Consider the following 20012-nt stretch of genomic DNA (forward strand, 5'->3'; position numbering starts at 1 on the left):
AGCAGTGTGCCCAGGTGGCCAAGAGAGCCAATGGCATCCTGGCCTGGATCGGGAACAGTGTGGCCAGTAGGACGGGGGAAGGTTTTTCTTCTCCTGTACTCAGCACTGGTCAGGCCACAGCTTGAGTGCTGTGCCCAGTTCTGGGCTCCTCAATTCAAGAGAGATGTTGAGGTGCTGGAAGGTGTCCAGAGAAGGGCAACAAAGCTGGTGAGAGGCCTGCAACACAAACCCTATGAGAAGAGGCTGAGGGAGCTGGGGTTGTTTAGCCTGGAGAAGAGGAGGCTCAGGGGAGACCTTATTGCTGTCTACAACTACCTGAAGGGAGGCTGTAGCCAGGTGGGGGTTGGTCTCTTCTCCCAGGCAACCAGCAATAGAACAAGGGGACACAGTCTCAAGTTGTGCTGGGGGAAGTCTAGGCTGGATGTTAGGAGGAAGTTGTTGGCAGAGAGAGTGATTGGCATTGGAATGGGCTGCCCAGGGAGGTGGTGGAGTCACTGTCCCTGGAAGTGTTGAAGAAAAGCCTGGATGAGGCACTTAGTGCCATGGTCTAGTTGACTGGCTATGGCTGGGTGCTAGGTTGGCCTGGCTGATCTTGGAGGTCTCTTCCAACCTGGTTGATTCTATGATTACTCTTTGTCAACACTGTGTAGAAAATGTGGCCCTCTTGTGCTGTCACATTAACACAAACCACAAAACATCATCGATATATGGGCATTTGCATGCAGCCATTTGTACACAACGAGGCATATCAGAAACAAAAAACCTTGCTGTCAAGGAGATGAGAAGCAAGATACCATTTCTATTTGAGTGACCAGAGATAATCACACTGTACAGGTAAACAAATACAAAAGACAACATGTATTGCTGCTAGGCTTCTTGTGCTTCTGAGATCAACAAAAGTCCCTCAGGAGTGCAGTAGCATCATAGAATCATGGAATCATGGTGTCAAAGGTTCATTTTTACTTCACTACTTGAGTACAAAGAACTACACAACTGGAAGCCACCAAGATGTACACACATCTCAAGTGAATTTTATCACAGGGTTGTTTTTAATTCTGTTCTAAAGAGAAACCTGACTTCCTTGAAGCTGTGAAAAACACAGTGTTATAAACAGTAGCCATAAAGAAATGTCACTAGAATCGTACTGTTGTGCTGTTCAGAGCATCAGAAAACAAAAGCCTTTCACGGAGGAACTGCGTTGGTAAGGAAACTGTAACGCTCTGCTTGGAAACGATTGCCTCTTGTGACTTCACACATAAACCTAGACACAGCAGAAATGATTCTTGCTATAGTTAGCCGTGGCAGATTTGGCAGTGACATGGGAGCTGACTAAGATGCTGATTATGGAACCTGAAAGAAAGATATGAAGCAGAAAAACGGGAGAACGAGAAACAAGCCTGATCTCTCTCACATATATAAAAACAGTAACTCTTTATCATTTTGAACTCATTCTGATTGCCCACAGCAGTGCAATTGTAACCTCTTTTAAATGATGGGCTGATTAAGTCAATTCCTGTGGGAGGCAGTCCCCTCTCTGTGACCACAGGATATTTAACTGAAATACAGATGTCAGTAATGCACTTGATTAACAGTAATGGCTAGAATACAGCAAAGGAGAGGGATTGCACATGGGCTATTACATTCTACACATTCCTCTGTAAGTGTGGGAACAGCTGGAAGCACCCTTAAAGTGCTAACTGACTGCATTTGCTTTAACAAAGGTAGTTTCTGAGCATGGGAGAACTGAAACATTACGGAGGAGCAACCAGTAACAGCATGACTGTGACTGTAAATACAGTGACGGCAAAGATAACAGTAAACGCTGCTGCACTCTGCCTTAACTTCAACGCAAGCAGGTTTGGCACAAACATGTGTTACCCGAGAACAATGTATTTTTACTTTCCACAGTACCTGTTAAAGCAAATACAATGAAACAAATTGCCTGCAGGAAGCAAATGCCTAGCAAGTAAGAGCATGTTCTAACATCACTGACTGGTGCATTTTGAAGAACAGTTAAACAACCCCAAAGAATCCCCACTTTTAAAACAGCCTTCTCTATTTTCACATATGTTGTCCCACTAACTGAATACTTCCATGTGGCAATCTCCAATGTAGAGGAGAGCTGTAGAGCACATCTTTCTGTGCCTAGGTATCTCTAGACCCCCAGCTGTCTCAAACAGTTCTAGTTCTACATGCCACTTATTTTCTCCTCTCTTTTTTAAGAAGAAAAAAAAAAGATAGGGAAAATGTTTAACAGCCTTCAGTCTGTTTTCTCCTTGAGACAGAAATAGATGTGATTGAGTTCTATTTCATTTGCATTCCTGCATTTCCCAAGTGCCCAAGCCAGCTTCACATCCTTAAAACTTGAAATTCTCCTTTTACACAATCCTGTGATGGCAGCAAATCAACTGGAGGGCTACTTGTACCCTCTTACCATATGTTTTCATTCCACATCATTCAATAGTGAAGGGAGCATGAGACAGACTTCAGGCTGTCTCCACAAAAAGACTTAAATCAACCTGCAGTCGTTTAAGAATATAGTAGTCTCTTACACTCCTATCAGAGTAACTGAACAGATGCAGTGTGATGAAGTGACAGAACAGTGAGAAGAGGAGGCTCAGGGGAGACCTTATTGCTGTCTACAACTACCTGAAGGGAGGTTGTAGCCAGGAGGAGGTTGCTCTCTTCTCTCAGGTGGCCAGCACCAGAACAAGAGGACACAGCCTCAAGCTGCGCCAGGGGAGATTTAGGCTGGAGGTGAGGAGAAAGTTCTTCCCTGAGAGAGTCATTGGACACTGGAATGGGCTGCCCGGGGAGGTGGTGGAGTCGCCGTCCCTGGAGCTGTTCAAGGCAGGATTGGACGTGGCACTTGGTGTCTAGCCTTGAGCTCTGTGGTAAAGGGTTGGACTTGATGATCTGTGAGGTCTCTTCCAACCTTGGTGATACTGGGAAGTATTATTTGCACATATGTTGATAAGGCAAAATTAGTGCCAGACTTAGAAAAAACAATGGACAGTTAAATACTAGATGATCTACCTTAACTCTAGCCATTACCTTCACTTCCTTCAACAGATGGTACTATGACACTTTACCACTCAATTGCACCTGCTATTCATTTAGTCTGCATACCTTTCAACGCAGAAAACTTCATGATCTGATCATTCAGAGCAAGTAAACAGATGGGAAACAACTTGTCTTTTATCAATAACCTCACTGGAACATTCTACCCTGAAGTGATCATCCAATTTATTTTTGATCCAAATTTAAACAAATGATACACAAAAGGATAAGGCCACCAGCAGAGACGAAACAGCAGGCCAAGTTCCTGACTTCATGAAGTGCTTTTCATTTTGTTTCATCAGAATTTATATCATTCTTATTTGGGTTTTATGCTTCAAATTACCTGGCTACAGCCTCACTTCAGGTAGCTGTAGACAGCAGTGAGGTCACCCCTGAGTCTCCTCTTCTCCAAGCTAAACACCCCCAGCTCCCTCAGCCTCTCCTCACAGGGTTTGTGTTCCAGGCCCCTCACCAGCTTTGTTGCCCTTCTCTGGACACCTTCCAGCACCTCAACATCTCTCTTGAATTGAGGGGCCCAGAACTGGACACAGGACTCAAGGTGTGGCCTGACCAGTGCTGAGTACAAGGGAAAAATAACCTCCCTTGTCCTACTGGCCGCACTGTTCCTGATACAGGCCAGGATGCCATTGGCTCTCCTGGCCACCTGGGCACACTGCTGGCTCATGTTAGCCTACTATTGACCAGCACCCCCAGGTTCCTTTCTGCCTGGCTGCTCTCCAGCCACTCAGTCCCCAGCCTGTGGTGCTGCTTGGGGTTGCGCTCAAAGCTTCTGAATGTGGCTCAGTGTCCAGATGAAAACCAGTGAGAAGTGATGTCCTTTGGGGTTCCCTATTAGGACCAGTACTGCTTAATATCTTTGTCAATGACAGTGGCAATGAGATCAGGTGTACTCTCACCAAGTCTGCAGATTACACCAAGCTGAGTGGTGCAATGGACATGCCTGAGGGACAGGATGCCACTCAGATGGACCTGGAGAAATGGGCTTACGTGAGTCTTGTGAGGTTCAACGAGGCCAAGTGCAAAGTCCTGCACCTGGGTCGGGGTAACCTCAGATAACAATACAAGCAGGGGGATGAACGGCTTCTGAGAATGACTTGGGGTACTACTAGATGAAAAGCTGGACATGAGGTTACAGTGTGAGCACGCAGCCCATAAGGCAAATCACATCCTATGCTACACAAAAAGAAACGTGGCCAGTAGGTCAAGGGAGGTGATTCTGCTCCTCTACTTCCCTCTAATAAAGTTCACCTGGAGTTACTTCATCCAACTCCGGAGTCCTCAGCACAAGAAGGACATGGGCCTTTTGGAGCAGGTCCAGATGAAGGCCACAAAAATGAGGAGAGGAATAGAACACCTCTCCTACGAAGAAAGCCTAAGAGAGCTGAGGTTGTTCAGCCTGCAGAAGAGATGACTCTGGGAAGACCTTACTGCAGTATTTCAGTATTTAAAGGGCATGTCTAAGGAAAATGTGGACAGTTTTCATCAAAGGAACCTTACATGAGGACAAGGAGCAACAGTTTTAAGCTGAAAGAGGGTAGAGTTAGACCACACAGAGGGGAGAATTTTTTTACAGTGAGTGGTGAAACACTGGCACACATTGACCAGAAAGGTGGTAGATGACCCATCCATGGAAAAAGTCAAGGTTAGGTTGGATAAGGATCTCAGCAACCTGATCTAGTTGATGATGTCCCTCTTCATTCCAATGAGAGGTGAACTAGATGACCTTTAGAAGTGCAAGTGCCTTCCAACCCAAACTATTCTATGATTCTATGAATATGTATATTCTATTATCTTGGATGGCATTACCTCTCTCTATATATTCATCTCTCACTGGAACCACCAGTGACAGTTCATACTGCTAGAAAATACTGCAGTGCCTTTGTGATCCTTCCTACAAATGCCTTGTAGAATTGTTTTCACATTGATGGAACATCTTTTGAGGACCCAGAAGAGCTGTGATGGGGCTTGAAGAAACTGATTACTTCCATTTCATTACAAACTGATACCCTGCTCCAATTGGTAAGTTGAACTTTTTAGGTTTTGGCATTAGTTTTCTGCAAATCCCAAGAAGCTGATGAATGCACAAGTTCATGTCTTTCACATGTATTCCTCTCCACACCATTATTTTCATAGACTGGACAATCTTTTTTCTACTTAACTTTGATTTGTCAAGAAATTTGGTCTTGTGCCATCACTATGTATGCACAATCATGCCTCTGCCAATAGCCAAAGGTGAGAATTCAGTGGTCCCTTGCTATTCCTTAGAGAACAGATGGAAAACAACAACAGACAGATTGGCAAATGACAGGACAATAGCTGCCTTTGCAAGGCTTAATCTCCAGCCTACAGGGAACAATGGAAACTCTGACATTAGTTTTAGCAAGGTTTAGGTTACCATGGAGGAGATCTAAGTACCAGCCTGCTATGCACACATATCATGCCTGCGTCAGTGTTCTGACAGTTGAGTGATTTCTTGTCAATCCACCCCCCATTCCTCAGGATTTCAATGTTTTATGATGAAAATTAACCTGTTTTCTATGAAAAAAAAACACTGTTGTCTTTAGGAAAGCTTGAGTAAGATTCACCTTACTGACGCAGGTGCCTTTGTTGTTTGTCTGAACTGGTGACACTTTGCTTTCTCCAAAGACAGTACATTAGAGAGTGAAAAAGCCAATTCTTTAGTATGATCTATCTGACCCACACTGATGTGTACTTCTGGATGTTAGTAAGTGTAAGAAAAGCCTCTTTTTCTCAACAGAGTATCAGTACATTCTAGCATGAATATATCTGACTTAGATCTACCCTGTGGTCATCTGTCTTGGATCAGATGATCTCACTCCAAGTGGTCTGAGCAGGACATAACAAACAATTCTACCATGCCTTTTAAGTAGAACTCAGATAGAAGACAATGCCTGTGGAATAAACCACCTAATGTTTTCTGCCTTTTACTGCCATGATATGAAGCCAGTGGTTTAGCAACCTGAACAGAGATGGCTTATCAAGCCCTTACCTTTGGGGATAGTAATCTGACAGCCCAGGTCACAGTCCTGCTGCAACTGATAAAAAGCCACTTCCTGCAGCCGAGCACGCTCCAGCTCCGAGAGGCTTTGAACGGGAACTGACTTCAGCCGAACGCTGCGCCCTGACATGCTGTTCCAAGTGAAATCACCCTACAGGAAATCAAATGGAAAAAGTATGAAGCATCATATGGTATGCACAGTTTAATAAACAGAACCATCTCTTCTGCTGCTAGGAAAAACAACACAGGTTTTCTTCTTTTCTAAAAGGCCATTTTCTTGGATCTCTAACCCTTCAAATATCTTTGTTTTCCTAAGAGCAGCATTCCTTAAAAGGACTACAGACATGCAAAACAAAAAGTCATCTCTGGCTGAAAACATTTAACCAAGCATTGTTACAAAAACATTAGGATTCCAGTAACATAAAACACAAAGCAGGGAGAAAAAAAAAAGCTCGTCTGATTTTCCTAGTTTGCTTTCTTTGTACAGTATCCTGTTGTCACTTCAATACTTCCCAGGGCAGTCAGTCAGACATGCAGTCCTCCACAGATCTATGGACAACACACATCTTACCTCCTTCCACTTACTAATCCAACTCATTAGGCTATTGAGAGGGTACACAAGCAAAGCTTCTTTTTTTTCCTGACACATCCCATCCCCTTCTTATGAAGGCATGATCCCCTACGACATCTTTTTCTCTACACTGGAGAGATGTGGATTTGATGGGTGGACTGTTTGGTGGATAAGGAATTGACTGGACAGTTGCATTCAGACAGCAGTGGTCAATTGGTCAACGTTCAGATGAATCACAGAATCATAGAATCAACCAGGTTGGAAGAGACCTCCAAGATCATCCAGGCCAACCTAGCACCCAGCCCTAGCCACTCAACTAGACCATGGCACTAAGTGCCTCATCCAGGCTTTGCTTGAACACCTCCAGGGACGGTGACTCCACCACCTCCCTGGGCAGTCCATTCCAATGTCAATCACTCTCTCTGGGAAGAACTTCCTCCTAACATCCAGCCTGTACTTCCCCTGGCACAATTTGAGACTGTGTCCCCTTGATCTATGAATATGAGTGACAAGTGGTGTTCCTCAAGGGTCCATACTGGGACCAGTGCTGTTAATATCTTCATCAATGCTATACACAGTGGAACCAAGTGCATACTCAGCAAGTTTGCAGATGGTACCAAACTGAATTGTGTGATAAATATATCAGAGGGACAAGACAGCACTCGGATGGACCTGGATGAGCTGGGTAACTGGGCCCAAGTGAACTTCATGAGGTTCAACAAGACCAAGTGCAAAGTCCTGCACCTGAGTTGGGACAATCCCGATTACCAACACAGGCTGGGGGAGTATGTGACAGAGCAGCTCTTCAGAAAAGGTCTTGGGATTACTTCTCATGGATTGAGTTGAACCTGCTGCTGTTACTCATCCCATGCTGCAGTCATGCCCCCAGGTCCCAGAGAAGAGCCAACACCCAGGAATCCGGAACCCAGAACCAGCAGCTAGAACAGGAAGCCTCCCATGTTGCAGTCTGGACTTAAAGCCCCATAATAGCTTGCTCCAGTTAGCACTTTTATGTTTGAAATCTATGACTGATGTATCAGTGATATTTTTGTTTATGAAAATGCTCATCTCAGAGAAGCAGATAAGATAAAATCCCCCCAAACTCTACCATTAAAGACCTATATTTCTCTCTTGGTACTGTTTCATCTCTAGAATGTTTTGTGCATTTTACATTCACGAGGATTGGATTACATATTTCTGTACTTGTAAAGTTTCTTTTGCAATATCAGAGTTGGAAAGGGATTAGTTGCTTAGTATACATTGTCTGGTTGTGGATTCTGTTCTTGATCACTTTTTATCTATAAATGACAAAAGATTTTTTAAAAATGTAAATGTTTACTTGCAGCTTTGCAAATAAGGTTTATGTGGCTCTTGCTGCTTTGATTTTGCTTGAGCTTAGCTGGTCGTAGAATCGTAGAGTTATTTTGATTGAAAAAGACATCCAACACCATCAACCTAACAGCACCATGGGCAATAAACAATGTCCCAAAGTGCCATGTCCACATGGTTTTTAACACCTTCATGGATGGTGTCCTTACCACTTCAAATCTGAAGAGCTGCTCTGTCACATACTCCTCCAGCCTGTGTTGGTAATCGGGATTGTCCCAACTCAGGTGCAGGACTTTGCACTTGGTCTTGTTGAACCTCATGAGGTTTTCTAAATGTCTTATTTTATCAGATATCAATATTCTTGAAGGAATTTTTTCCAGAAGTACCACAAGGAGCCAAGTACTATTTTGGAGGTGCCAAAATACAGATCAAACAACTGTAAAAGCCCAGATGTAACTATAAAATTACAGCCGAAGTTTTGGTGGTCTTCATGTAAACAGATTTTTGTGTACTTTTTGTAAGTAAAAGAGAATGAAGCCATATTATAATACTCTCAATTTCATTGCAGGTTGGGAGTACATGCACACCTCTGCATGCAGTAACAGGCTGAACTGTAGTAAGCAAGCCATCTGAGAACACAGTAATAGGCTACGCTACAGAAGCCAGAGGTTTCACCAGTCTCAACACATCTGTGATAGCCTGGGTTAAGAGAAGAATTCTTATCCATTTTATTAGTTCATATAGTGTGTATTTTGATAGATTGATGCTAAGTTTTTCTCAAGTGTTAAAAAAGTGTCCTGCTTCAGCAGGAGTAACATGAACTCTGCAAGCCAATGGCATCTGACCCACAATCGATTACAATAGCTTCACAAGTATTATTTTTAGTGGGGAAGCTGCCTTAAATAGACCTTGCTCCAGCTTCTGAGACCAAGGCAAAAGTGCCTTCAGCAGCACTCAATACTCAGCTGCTTGTGAAGGTGAACAAGGGACCATGGCACACTGAAAACTGTCATGTCCTTTCTAAGTTTTGCTGCACCCCAAGACATGGAAAAGAGGCTCTATCCCAAACACAACCTTTACTTGATACTGAAGGCTGCAATACCCATTCGTGCCATGAATGCCATCCATGTCCTGCTGAACATAAAGATTTCCAATGACATTTCATGTATGAAATAGTGGTCTTCCTTCTAACCCTAGCAAGATTCATGTTAAGCATATGAAAAAACAAGGCAAAAATTATATAGGAAATACATCTAAACAACCCGGATTAAACAAATGTTATCATAGACTCATATCATCGAATCACAGAATCAACCAGGTTGGAAGAGACCTCCAAGATCATCCAGTCCAACCTAGCACCCAGGCCTATCCAGTCATCTAGACCATAGCACTAAATGCCTCACCACTGTCCCATTTATAGCTTTACTGGTCCTGAAGTAGTATATAATGCCCCAGTGAAGCAATAAGGATCTCCGTTAGCACAGGACAGAAATCAATCTTTTTTTGCATCCAATAATAAGCACTATTGTGACTGCAGAAAATGATTTGAACAGTTAGGAGTGGCATCTATTTCTACTATGCTCAGTCTAAAAGAAACAAAATGCAACATTTTAGAGAGAAGTAAATTACCTACTATGTGAAAGGGAGAAGGCACATCTGATTATCATAGAATCATCCAGGTTGGAAGAGACCTCCAAGATCATCCAGTCCAAACTATCACCCAGCCCTAGCCAATCAATTAGACGGTGGCACTAAGTGCCTCATCCAGGCTGTGCTTGAACACATGAGACAACACACAGTGTCATTTTCCATCATGCAAAAACTGCATCAGCCTCACCATTGTACCCAAGGCTAAAAATGTACACTTAATACTTCAGTTTATTTCCTGGACTTCTAGCAGTTTAGGATATATGTCGATTACATTTCCTGACCTGAGCATATTGTCAGAATCTCATCATAAAGTAAAACAATTAATTCCATGAGTCCAAGAACTGGGATTTGGCTAAGAGCAAAGCTTTAGATTTAATATAAGCACCTACTCTTATGGGCCCAAGGAAAAAGTCAGCATTACCTGGCCTATAGCAAGACCTTGAACCAGTTTTACTGCATTTCAAGCAAATGCCCTAAGCAGGAGGCCACTGATTAATATCGACTCCCACAACTATACTGAACCTTCACAGAGGTTGTAAACCCCACCCCCCTCCACCCCCCAGAATGACTTGCCAACTCCTTATACAAATGGCTATTCTTGGAGCTGACCTCTAAAAGTGACTATCCAGTCACTCTGTGCTGTAATCATGCCTAGTTCCTCATGTCTATTCTCTCTTATTACCTGGGCTGAAAAAAAAAAAAGGTGTTGCAGGACTCATTCTCTTATTTAAGGAAGCTTTCCTGAAACCATGAGTTTATATCACCAGTCAGGAGTGTTGCCAATGTTAAAAACTCAAGAGCATACAGTCTTTTTGGAAGCAGGGAAGGACACATTCAAAACATGCAGGAAGATAGCAATTAGGTTTTTGGAATTAGGAATTTTCACTTCATTGTTACACTTCTATTTTGGTGTTATCACTCTCACTTCGTTCATGTCTGCAAACGCTATACACTGATAATGGGCAGCCTGGGAGAAGTCTGTATCACTACGTGAGCTGCAATGCTCTGCCAACCTACCCCAGTGTGTAGGGTATGTATTTCTTGCTTTGTTTTGTGGTTGGTTTGGTTTCTTTTGTTAGGTGTTTGGGTTTTGTTTGTTTGTTGTTTATTTTTTCATTATGAAGACCTGGGATATCAAATCCCACCCACACTGGCAGTTCTGACAACTGCCACTCTCTTGAAGAGCCTGCAAAGTCCATTCCCTAAGGAAAAGATCAGAAATCAAAGCAAGTCGAATACTTAGTGGAAATAGTGTGAGTATGAACAAGTGGCTTTGCACTCACTAGCATTACCATTACTTTTCACCTATGTAATTAGTTTTCCTCCGTTTTCTCTGTACTGAATCAGTATGTGCTCTCTTCTTGCAATGCACAGCAAAGGACAATGCTTCAGCTCATTGCGAAGCAGTGCTTCGGCATTCCTTAAAACAAAGGATCTGTTTGCACACACGAATCTGCTGGTTTGCAATTAAGTTCCAAACCAAACACGGTTTACATGCTTTAAGAAACCACATCTGCTGTGCTGCAGCTATACCAGCAGCTCTGAGTGGATACAGCTATAGGTGATATTGACTGATCAGTGCACACACCTGGAAAGATGACTAATGAGCACCCTGATGCTCACCATTGTCTATTGACATAGAGCCTTGTTTAAAATGTAGCATTTCAAAGTAAGAAATGTAAAACAGATCTGCACAAATAAAACCCCTGTTCTGTAAACCAAATTTGCAGGAGAAAGGTACTTTTTGGAAACTACCCCTCCAAGCTGAGGCACCCCAGTTTAAAACTCCATGTCTGCCAGACAGTCTGCAACTTATTTGTTGTTAAGCAGCGCGTTTACTTTGGATAGAGAAAGGGAAAAACAGCCCATAAAGTTCCCACTGTTATGAAAAACTGAAACAATTGCTAGAGTTCCTCATGGACTGAGACAGAAGATGAACAGTTTGTGGTTTCTTTACTCTATATAGCTAACCTGACTTTAAAAATGCTGAAGCAACACAGTCATGGCCATAAAACTTGACACCTACAGAACCTGTCATACCATCAGCTTCCAAAAATCCTTCACCCTGAATATAATTTGCTCACAACTACCTGGGTTATATGCCCTTTATGTACAGAATATACTGGAAAAGAGATAAACAGGCTTCAAAACAAGACACCTGGCAAAGTCACTCAAGTACAGGTCAGCTTAATTACATAGTTAGGTTTCAAAATGGTAATGACACTGCTTGTTCTATAGTCTCATTCCCCTTGGTCCAAAAATGAAAATGGGCAAGGTCATGAAACTGGTATGAAAATAAGCAGCATTTAAGGGCTCTCTCTTGACAGATCTCCAACGTGGTCAGTAGTATCAGCTTTTCCCCCACTGAATCGGAGCTATTGTCTTTGTTCTTCAAACAACTGAATGATGAGGAAATTAAACCCCATGTCACTGTGAGCACCCCATTCAGCATGCATTCTTCATCACACCTCTACCCCACTACGTAAGAGATTTGCAGTTTTCTTACCCATGAACTATGTTCTCCTGTGTCTTCAGTGCCATTTAGTATTTGATAAGGTCAGGTTTCAATTAAGGACCCAGATGCAACTACACTGTGTCATAAAATAAGGCAAGAAAAATGTCATTGGCCTGAAGCAGTTTACTGAATATCTGAGAGAAAGCCCAGCTGGAGCAGCTGCAACTCCCAGGACACTTTTTGCTGCCAGATATCATGAATCTTGAGTGGGGAAAATTGGATCTTTACATTTCTCTGCTTTGAAGCAAGTCAAGAGCCCAGCCCAGGGGAAAGCCCAGTCACACAGACCAGTTGTGACCAGGTTCTCTGCTCCTTACTCCAGTACCAGCAGTAGCGCGGAAGGGGCAGGTCTCTCCTCGAGAATCCTTTTCTCCCTGTGGCTGTGCAAGCTCAAAAACAACTGTAACTGCCCCAGATCCTCCTATCAGGAGCAGCTGAAAGGCTGCTGGATGCAGCTGCCATGGTTTCTTGGAGCACAGCAAGTAGCCATCAGCAGTTTCTGCCTGACCTTCTCACGCAGTTTGTTTGGAGCTTTTTAAAACACCTTTAAAAGCTTTCTACTCAAGCAGGCAGAACAGCTATATTTATAGCGTGGGTCTGACAACAGCAACACAGACCAAGCATTTTACATGATTTGCTAGGAAGAAAAAAATCCTGATAAAGGATTCATAAATGATGTCTGTCATGTTCACAGTCATACACAATGCTGTCATCTACAGCATGTGGGCAGAAAGCATAGGAAATCTGTGAAAAACAAACAGTGAATCACCAGAGATTCTCATGGCAGCTCTGCCCTAATGTGGCATTTCACCAGGTCATCATTCAGAGTGACAACTTTGCTTCTCAGCTGGCATGACCATTCACCAGACCGCTCCCAGATCAGAAGAAAGCACAGGCTAGAGTTCATGGCAGCAACGAGGAAGATGATGCAATTTTTCTTTTCCCCATGCATTCACATAGAGGCTTAATGCACCTCCAAACTGAGGTAGACTGAACAGCCCTACACATTTCAGGTTACAAGAGCCCATCGTCACATCTCAGAAATGCATGCAACCCTTTCTCATTCAACATCTTGGCTACTAGTGTCTGCTTGGTGGCAGCAAACACAAACATCACACACCTCTAACTCCAGAGCCTTATCAAAACCCAAGGACAATCAATGTCCTAGTCTCAGCACTTTCAGTGCCTTTTAGGTCAGACATCAAATCCTCAAATTATGCAGCTCCTCACCTCCATTTCCAATCTCTTTCCACACCACTGCCCAGGGCTAAGTGATACTAAGGACAGCCAGGGTGTCACACACTAGAGCATCATATCATGCAAGACTTCTGATTTCCAGGGGGTGTGGGGAGGGAAGGGGGAAATGTTAGCTACACAGAGAGATGAATAATCTTCTCCAAAACATACTGTCACTGATGTGCTAACATCCCAATAAAAACCCCAAGCACAGAAGTTAGATTTATCTCACCTCATCAAAATGCTGTAGCCACAGTTCAGCATCCTGCTAGTCATCTCCTAATTATCCTATACATTTGTAGGTCTTGCAATCTTTCTTCAATATTGTTTCTTCAGCCCATAAACACTTTATGCCATTATTCTTTGACTATTCTTTACTATAATAAGTAAAACTGCCATTTCTGTATCTGAAAATGGGGATGTGGTCCTTCCTTAACTCACTCACTTCAACTATGCAAAGAAGGAACTGCCATTTCCAAGGTCTGCATAGCAGCAACTCTTCAAGCAAAGAAATCTAAAATTCAGCAAAAACTTTGGTGGCCTGCAGGAAGATAAACCAGAGTGGCTGTGAAGAATCTGACTAGCCTGTGACCCTGGTATTTATAAGCTCCAGAAGAAATTGTTTCTGTATAGCTGAAGGTACTAATTTTCCCAGCTTTCCTGATCTTTGGCTCCTGTTCAGTCCTGGAGCAAGGTTCACAGTTCCCCAGTTCAAGAGAGAGAGAGAGAGAGATGTGCTGGAGAGAGTCCAAGAGAGAGCCACAAAGATGACTGAGGAACTTGAGCATCTCTCATATGAAGAGAGACTGAAAAACCTGAGGCTGTTTAGTCTGGAGAGGACCAAGAAGAAATCTCATCCATAATCAGTAATCTGAGGTGTGGACCCCAAGTGGATGGATCCAATCTCTTTCCAGTGTCAGCAGCAATAAAACAAGAAGCAGTGGGCACAAACTGTAACATAGGAGGTTTCACTTCAACGTGAGAAGAAGCGTCTTTACAGTGAGGGTGACGGAGCACTGGGAATAGGCTGCCCACAGAGGTTGTGGAATCTCCTTCTCTGGAGACTTTCAAAAGCTGCATGGATGCATTTCTGTGCAGACTGCCCTAGGGGATCCTGCTTTGGCAGGAGTGTTAGACTCAGTCCCTGGAGGTCCCTTCCAACCTCTAATATTCTATCATTCTGTGATCTTGGCTAAAACCCATAGAACTACTTATTGGAACTACAGGATGAAAGTAAGGGTTTCCTTCTCAAAGATGAAGTCTAGGAATACTTGTTGTGTTTTGCTTTGAAATGGGTTTCTTTGGGTTCTTTGGTAGTAAACAGTGTTCTTTGCTGTTTCCTTCAGGGTACACTGTCTACAACTGAAAAAAAAAGGTCTTATTTCTGTATAATTTATATTAGCTACTGCTACATCTGGGGAATTAATCTTCCCTATTTCAAACTACTTTTTTTCAGTCATTTACAGCTTTATATGTAAAAACAATACACTATTCAGGATGGGATGTTACAACACAAAATGCCCACAGCTAATGCAGAGGTTATATAGAATATACCCTATCATCAACAAAATGGAAGAAATTAACTTCTTTTGTCCTCTACTTTGGATTAATTTCTTCCCAGACTACTCAAAAATATTCACCTGAAAGCTTTAAACTGAGCTTTGCCTAAACTCTCACTGAGAAACTGGTTATGTGATTTTGATACTGCAGCTTCTTCAACAGAGAAACAGCATAGGATTTTTTATTTGTTTCTTAATTATGCAAAATTCCAGGGACTTTCTCTTTCTGGAATGGCACAGGATTAGGAGAACTGAAGTAGCAGGCAGCTGAGAATTCCTCTGGCTGATCTCTTGTTACACCAATGACCAATGCTGGCCATGAAAGCCTCATGGGACTGTAAAAAAGCAGCTTCAGAAAAAGAATTGACCTAAAATCTCTTTTTTTTTTGCAGTGGAAAAATTCTGAGTTTTGTCTTTAAAAAACACTCATGAAGTATGTTCTCTGTGGAGGGGAAAAAAAGATGGCTTGGTGAAAAGTGAGTTTGTAGCTCAGAAAGATATTTCAGATCTGAACACTTGTGTGGCTCATGGGAGCTGCTATTCAAGCACCTTGCGTGCTTGGGTATCTTACTCTCAAGAGCTGAGGCTCCTGTGACAAGACTTCTTCCTTCACTGCACCATGAAAGTGCCCTCTGGCTCACTAAAAAGACCCTACCAAAATAGCTTCCAGGAGATACAGCAAAGCTATTTTGAGACACATTCCATTTTTGTATTTCCTACAAAAATTAATTGAGAAATGCTGACTACTTTTAACTTTCCCTGGATTCCTTTTAAGCTAATTCTGGGGGAACCCCAGACACACAATTGGGCAACCACAGGCATGCAAGGTTGTATGCTTTAAGCTTGGATGTTACAGTTCACTCAAAAATAAAACCAAGTAAGAAAAGTACAACCACCTCTATTAGATTTACATTTGATGTGATTTGAAGACCTGTGAAAATGCAGCAACAGTAGCAGGTTGCATATGCAGAAAAAGGCACTTTAATTCTACCTGAGCTGCCTGGTCCAGTAACCATAAAACACCCCATCTGCTCCAGAGACTGTCTGCCCACACCTCACAAACTTTAAAAAGCAGAAAGCAAACAAACCCAAATTGAATATATTTAACTTGCAGGTTTTATCTCACGATTTTAAGCGTTACCGGTTAGCAGAAGTGATGACTCCACAAGAGATGACGTAGGTACTCTGACAAGTTATATTAGGCTCTAATAAAAATCCATACAGTGAGACAGGTTAAGAAAGAACATGCAGCAGCAGCAACCCTGTTTCTAGAAAGGAAAACCTCAGGAGTTGCTGAAACCTGGGGGAAATGATGGAGAGCTGAAAGACAGTAGTGGAGTAACCAAGTTGGGTTCATTCAGAGGTGCTGGTGCTGATAGTCTCTGAATCAGGTAAGAGCACACTCTACTTTTTCTCAAAGCCTTTTTAAAGTAGGCAAACATATGCTGAGTCACTGCAACATTCTGAAAACCCCACTTCACAGCTGTGCTTTTACAGAGGCCCTTCATTAAAGTTATAAAATCTACATGTGACAAGCAGCAGTAAGTATAGTCCACCCCTCATCAGTAACTGAATCACAAGCTCCCATCTTTGGGTGTGTTCAGATTTCTCACCGGGAGAAAGCAGAGCAGACACAGAAGAGATTCAAGTGATGTTTTGGAAAATGATGCACTAGATACAAAAGAACCCAACCCACTATTCACTCAGAAATGGGTGCATTAAAGCACCTTGCTGAGCTCTCAGAGGGATCAGCACAATCAGGCTCCCTGCACACGCAACCAAGGCTCCAAGTCCTGTATCTGAAACTCAAAGAGCACAGGCTCTGTTCCCAAAGCATCTGAAAAAGACACATCTCTGTCCAGAGTCTCCAAACGAAAGACATAAACATAAACAAACTCCAAGGCAGGCTGAAAACCTATTTTTAGTTGAATGAACAGCATGAAAGCTTTCCAGTGTCCTCCTCTTACCCCCTTCTTCTATTTCCTCTCTCCCCCTCCCTTCTCCCCCAAATGCTTCTGTTGGTGTCTGCCAAATGCTCTCTGCTCCTATTTAATTTTTTTATAGAAATGGCAACCTAGCAGACGTCTCCAATCCAATTATTTTAATCTGTCTGTGTTAAGTGGAGACAGCAGATGTTCATCTCTTCTCGTCGATGTTATTAATACGATAATTGAAATATACATTAGGCAGCTGAAAGATCCATAGAAACCTCTTCAAATTCTGCTTTTCGTTTTTGATTGAGGGAAGTGCTTGATGGAAAAAGAAAGAACCCAGAGTGCAGACTTGAAGAGGTGGTATAAAGCTCTTGCTAAAATAAGGCATGCAGACACAGGAAGTTAAAGAGCTTTCAGCGCAACGTCCTTGTAAACTCAACAATTGCGTGCTGAGCTAGGTTTGCTGCTGTGTCTCACATTATTGCCATACAAAGAGCTCTCCATCCCACAGGCACACAGCAGCGTGGAATGCTGCTTTGGAGCTAACACTGAATTATCACAAGCCCTACGAGGAGAGGCTGAGGGAGCTGGGATTGGTTAGCCTGGAGAAGAGGAGGCTCAGAGCAGATCTTATTGCTGTCTACAACTACCTGAGGGGTGGTTGTGGCCAGGAGGAGGTTGCTCTCTTCTCTCAGGTGGCCAGCACCAGAACAAGAGGACACAGCCTCAGGCTGCACCAGGGGAGATTTAGGCTGGAGGTGAGGAGAAAGTTCTTCACTGAGAGAGTCATTGGACACTGGAATGGGCTGCCCGGGGAGGTGGTGGAGTCACCGTCCCTGGAGCTGTTCCAGGCAGGATTGGACGTGGCACTTGGTGCCATGGTCTAGCCTTGAGCTCTGTGGTAAAGGGTTGGACTTGATGATCTGTGAGGTCTCTTCCAACCTCGGTGATACTGTGATACTGTGATCATAGCATTTCAGCTTACTGTCAGAGATTTCTGGTAATACAGTGGTCTAGAGAGCAAATTCACTATGAGGTTTATGGTATCTAAAGAGTTCTTATCTACATAATGCCCTTTAATGACCTAAAGGAGATTATTTGACAAGCATTTGTTAATAATCACAAAGTTTATTCCAGGGAAACCTAACCCATAAGCCTGCATTTTGAAACAAGAGGAATTATACACTTAAGCACTGCTTTTAATAGGTCACAGATGAATTTTAGATGATCACTTTAGGGGTGCATTCTGTTCTCCAAATCCCCAGGAATCTCCTAAGGGAGCTGCTGTGCTGGGGACAGGGGTGGGGGTGTATGTGTGTGTGCTAACATGTGCCAGCCTACTTTGTAAGTTATACTCAAATGCTTTAATATAATTACACATACATTCTCATCTTTAGAAAAGACACCTCAGCAAAGCAGCAGGACTTTATCATCTTAGCTGTAGTATAACAATTCCCATTAGTTAAAGTTGTGGCTATTTCTTCAGAACCAGAATAGGACAGAAAAAAACAAACCAACAAGAAAAAACCCACTGATATAAATAAAGCTCTTTAAGAGACTTTACTCAGGTCTGAAGAATTCAACAGCTGCAGCCTATTCAAAAAACAGAACAGGATAAATATCCTCAGCTATAGGAATGGCTTTCTAGAGGCTGAGTTGAAAACTTGGTTAGGTTCCTTAAAGACACTGATTTTTAAAGGCACATGCACCACCCACATCTCACAGAACTTTTACAAGTTAATACTGTGATTTAGTACTTGCTTTAAAGCTTCATCTTCAGGTGGTATTTAAAAGTATAGGCAGACTTCAGTGTGTGCAGTTACGTAAGGAACAAATGAGGAATTCATAAACCTCCAGCCACAGAATCATAGAATTCATTGCAGAGAGAAGCCTGCAGGTGTGCTCTCTGCACTTCTAGAAAGCTGAGAAACTGAGAAAAGGAATTAAATCACTTTTCCATTCCATCTGATGAGTTTAAATCCATTTTCGTCAGTCTGCTTTTCCTGGGACACAAGTGGTTCTCCCTCTGAAGCACACAGGGAGAATTCCTGGTGTGGAACACCATGGGCAGCTCCACAAGCTGCTCCTTCCCCAGGGTTAACGTGCAGTAGAACAGAACCTGTGCATTTCTGCCAGGGGCAGGTAGCTAGGGTCACACCATCTCGACTGCTCTCACCTCTGTCTGAACTTCTGTATTTGAGTTCCTAGTGATGCATGCAATGCTGACTGAAATTCGCTTTCACAGTATATTCTCCTAGTACAGCTCTGGGTGATACCAAAGCATTCAGTTCCTGACTGTAGGTCTGACACAAGTAAAGAAATGCATGAGCCTGGCTGAATAAATGATACACACACTTGTATACAAGAGATGTTTTGGTAGAGACAGCTACAAATACCCAAGAATGCTTGCAGACATAGAACGGAGCAGCTGTTAACTGGATAACTTTGTGTTTACTATTCCATAGGAGGCTGCCTCCCTTAACACTTCTCTATTCAAACCCTCCACTGAATTAAAGGTGCTTTTCCTCTATTTCTCATACAGGACAGAATTAATGAAAGAGTATGTTGCCTGGGTTATTGCTTTTACTATTATTATGCATACATCTTTCAGATAATCATAGAACTGTTGAGGTTAGAAGAGATCTTTGCAATCAAAAAGTTCAACTGCTTGCCTAGAGCTCACAGTCCCACAACTACTGCTAAGCTACTACCACTAAACCATGTCCCTAAGTACTACATTCATGTGTCTTTTCACTGCCTCTGGGAATGGTGACTCCACCACCTCCTTGGGCAGCCCACTGCAATTCATAATCCATTCTGTGAAGAAATATTTCCTAATATACAGCGTGAACCTCCCCTGGCACAACATGAGGCCATTTCCTCCAGTCCTGTCACCTGTTGCACATGAAACAAGGCCAATCCCCACCTCATTTCAGCCTTCTTTAAGTAGTGAAGTAACACTTTCCCCAGATTTCCACAAAGATGTTCAATGGAAAAATGCCCAGTATCAATTTTTACCTTTCAGGGCGATGAGGTTTCCTCTCAGCCTCCTCTCCTGAAGACTAAACAATTCCATTTCCCTCAGCCATTCCTCATAGGACTTGTGTTCAAAGTAATT

At 42.8% G+C, this 20012-nt stretch overlaps 1 protein-coding gene across 3 annotated transcripts in view; it reads right to left on the reverse strand.

The window, feature by feature from the left end:
* Window positions 1-20012, reverse strand: part of ARHGAP6 (Rho GTPase activating protein 6) — a 180424-nt gene that overhangs the window by 65012 nt on the left and 95400 nt on the right. For 2 of the 3 annotated variants that reach the window (XM_064143061.1, XM_064143062.1), the window contains exon 2: window positions 6092-6251. In XM_064143061.1, the coding sequence (XP_063999131.1) occupies window positions 6092-6251 (160 nt within the window). Of the gene's footprint in view, window positions 1-6091; window positions 6252-12156; window positions 12177-20012 lie in introns of those variants that run through there. The other variant, XM_064143064.1, reaches the window with a different exon arrangement.

Source organism: Pogoniulus pusillus, chromosome 5 (genome assembly GCF_015220805.1).
Source record: "Pogoniulus pusillus isolate bPogPus1 chromosome 5, bPogPus1.pri, whole genome shotgun sequence".
In the NCBI taxonomy this organism is placed as follows: domain Eukaryota; kingdom Metazoa; phylum Chordata; class Aves; order Piciformes; family Lybiidae; genus Pogoniulus; species Pogoniulus pusillus.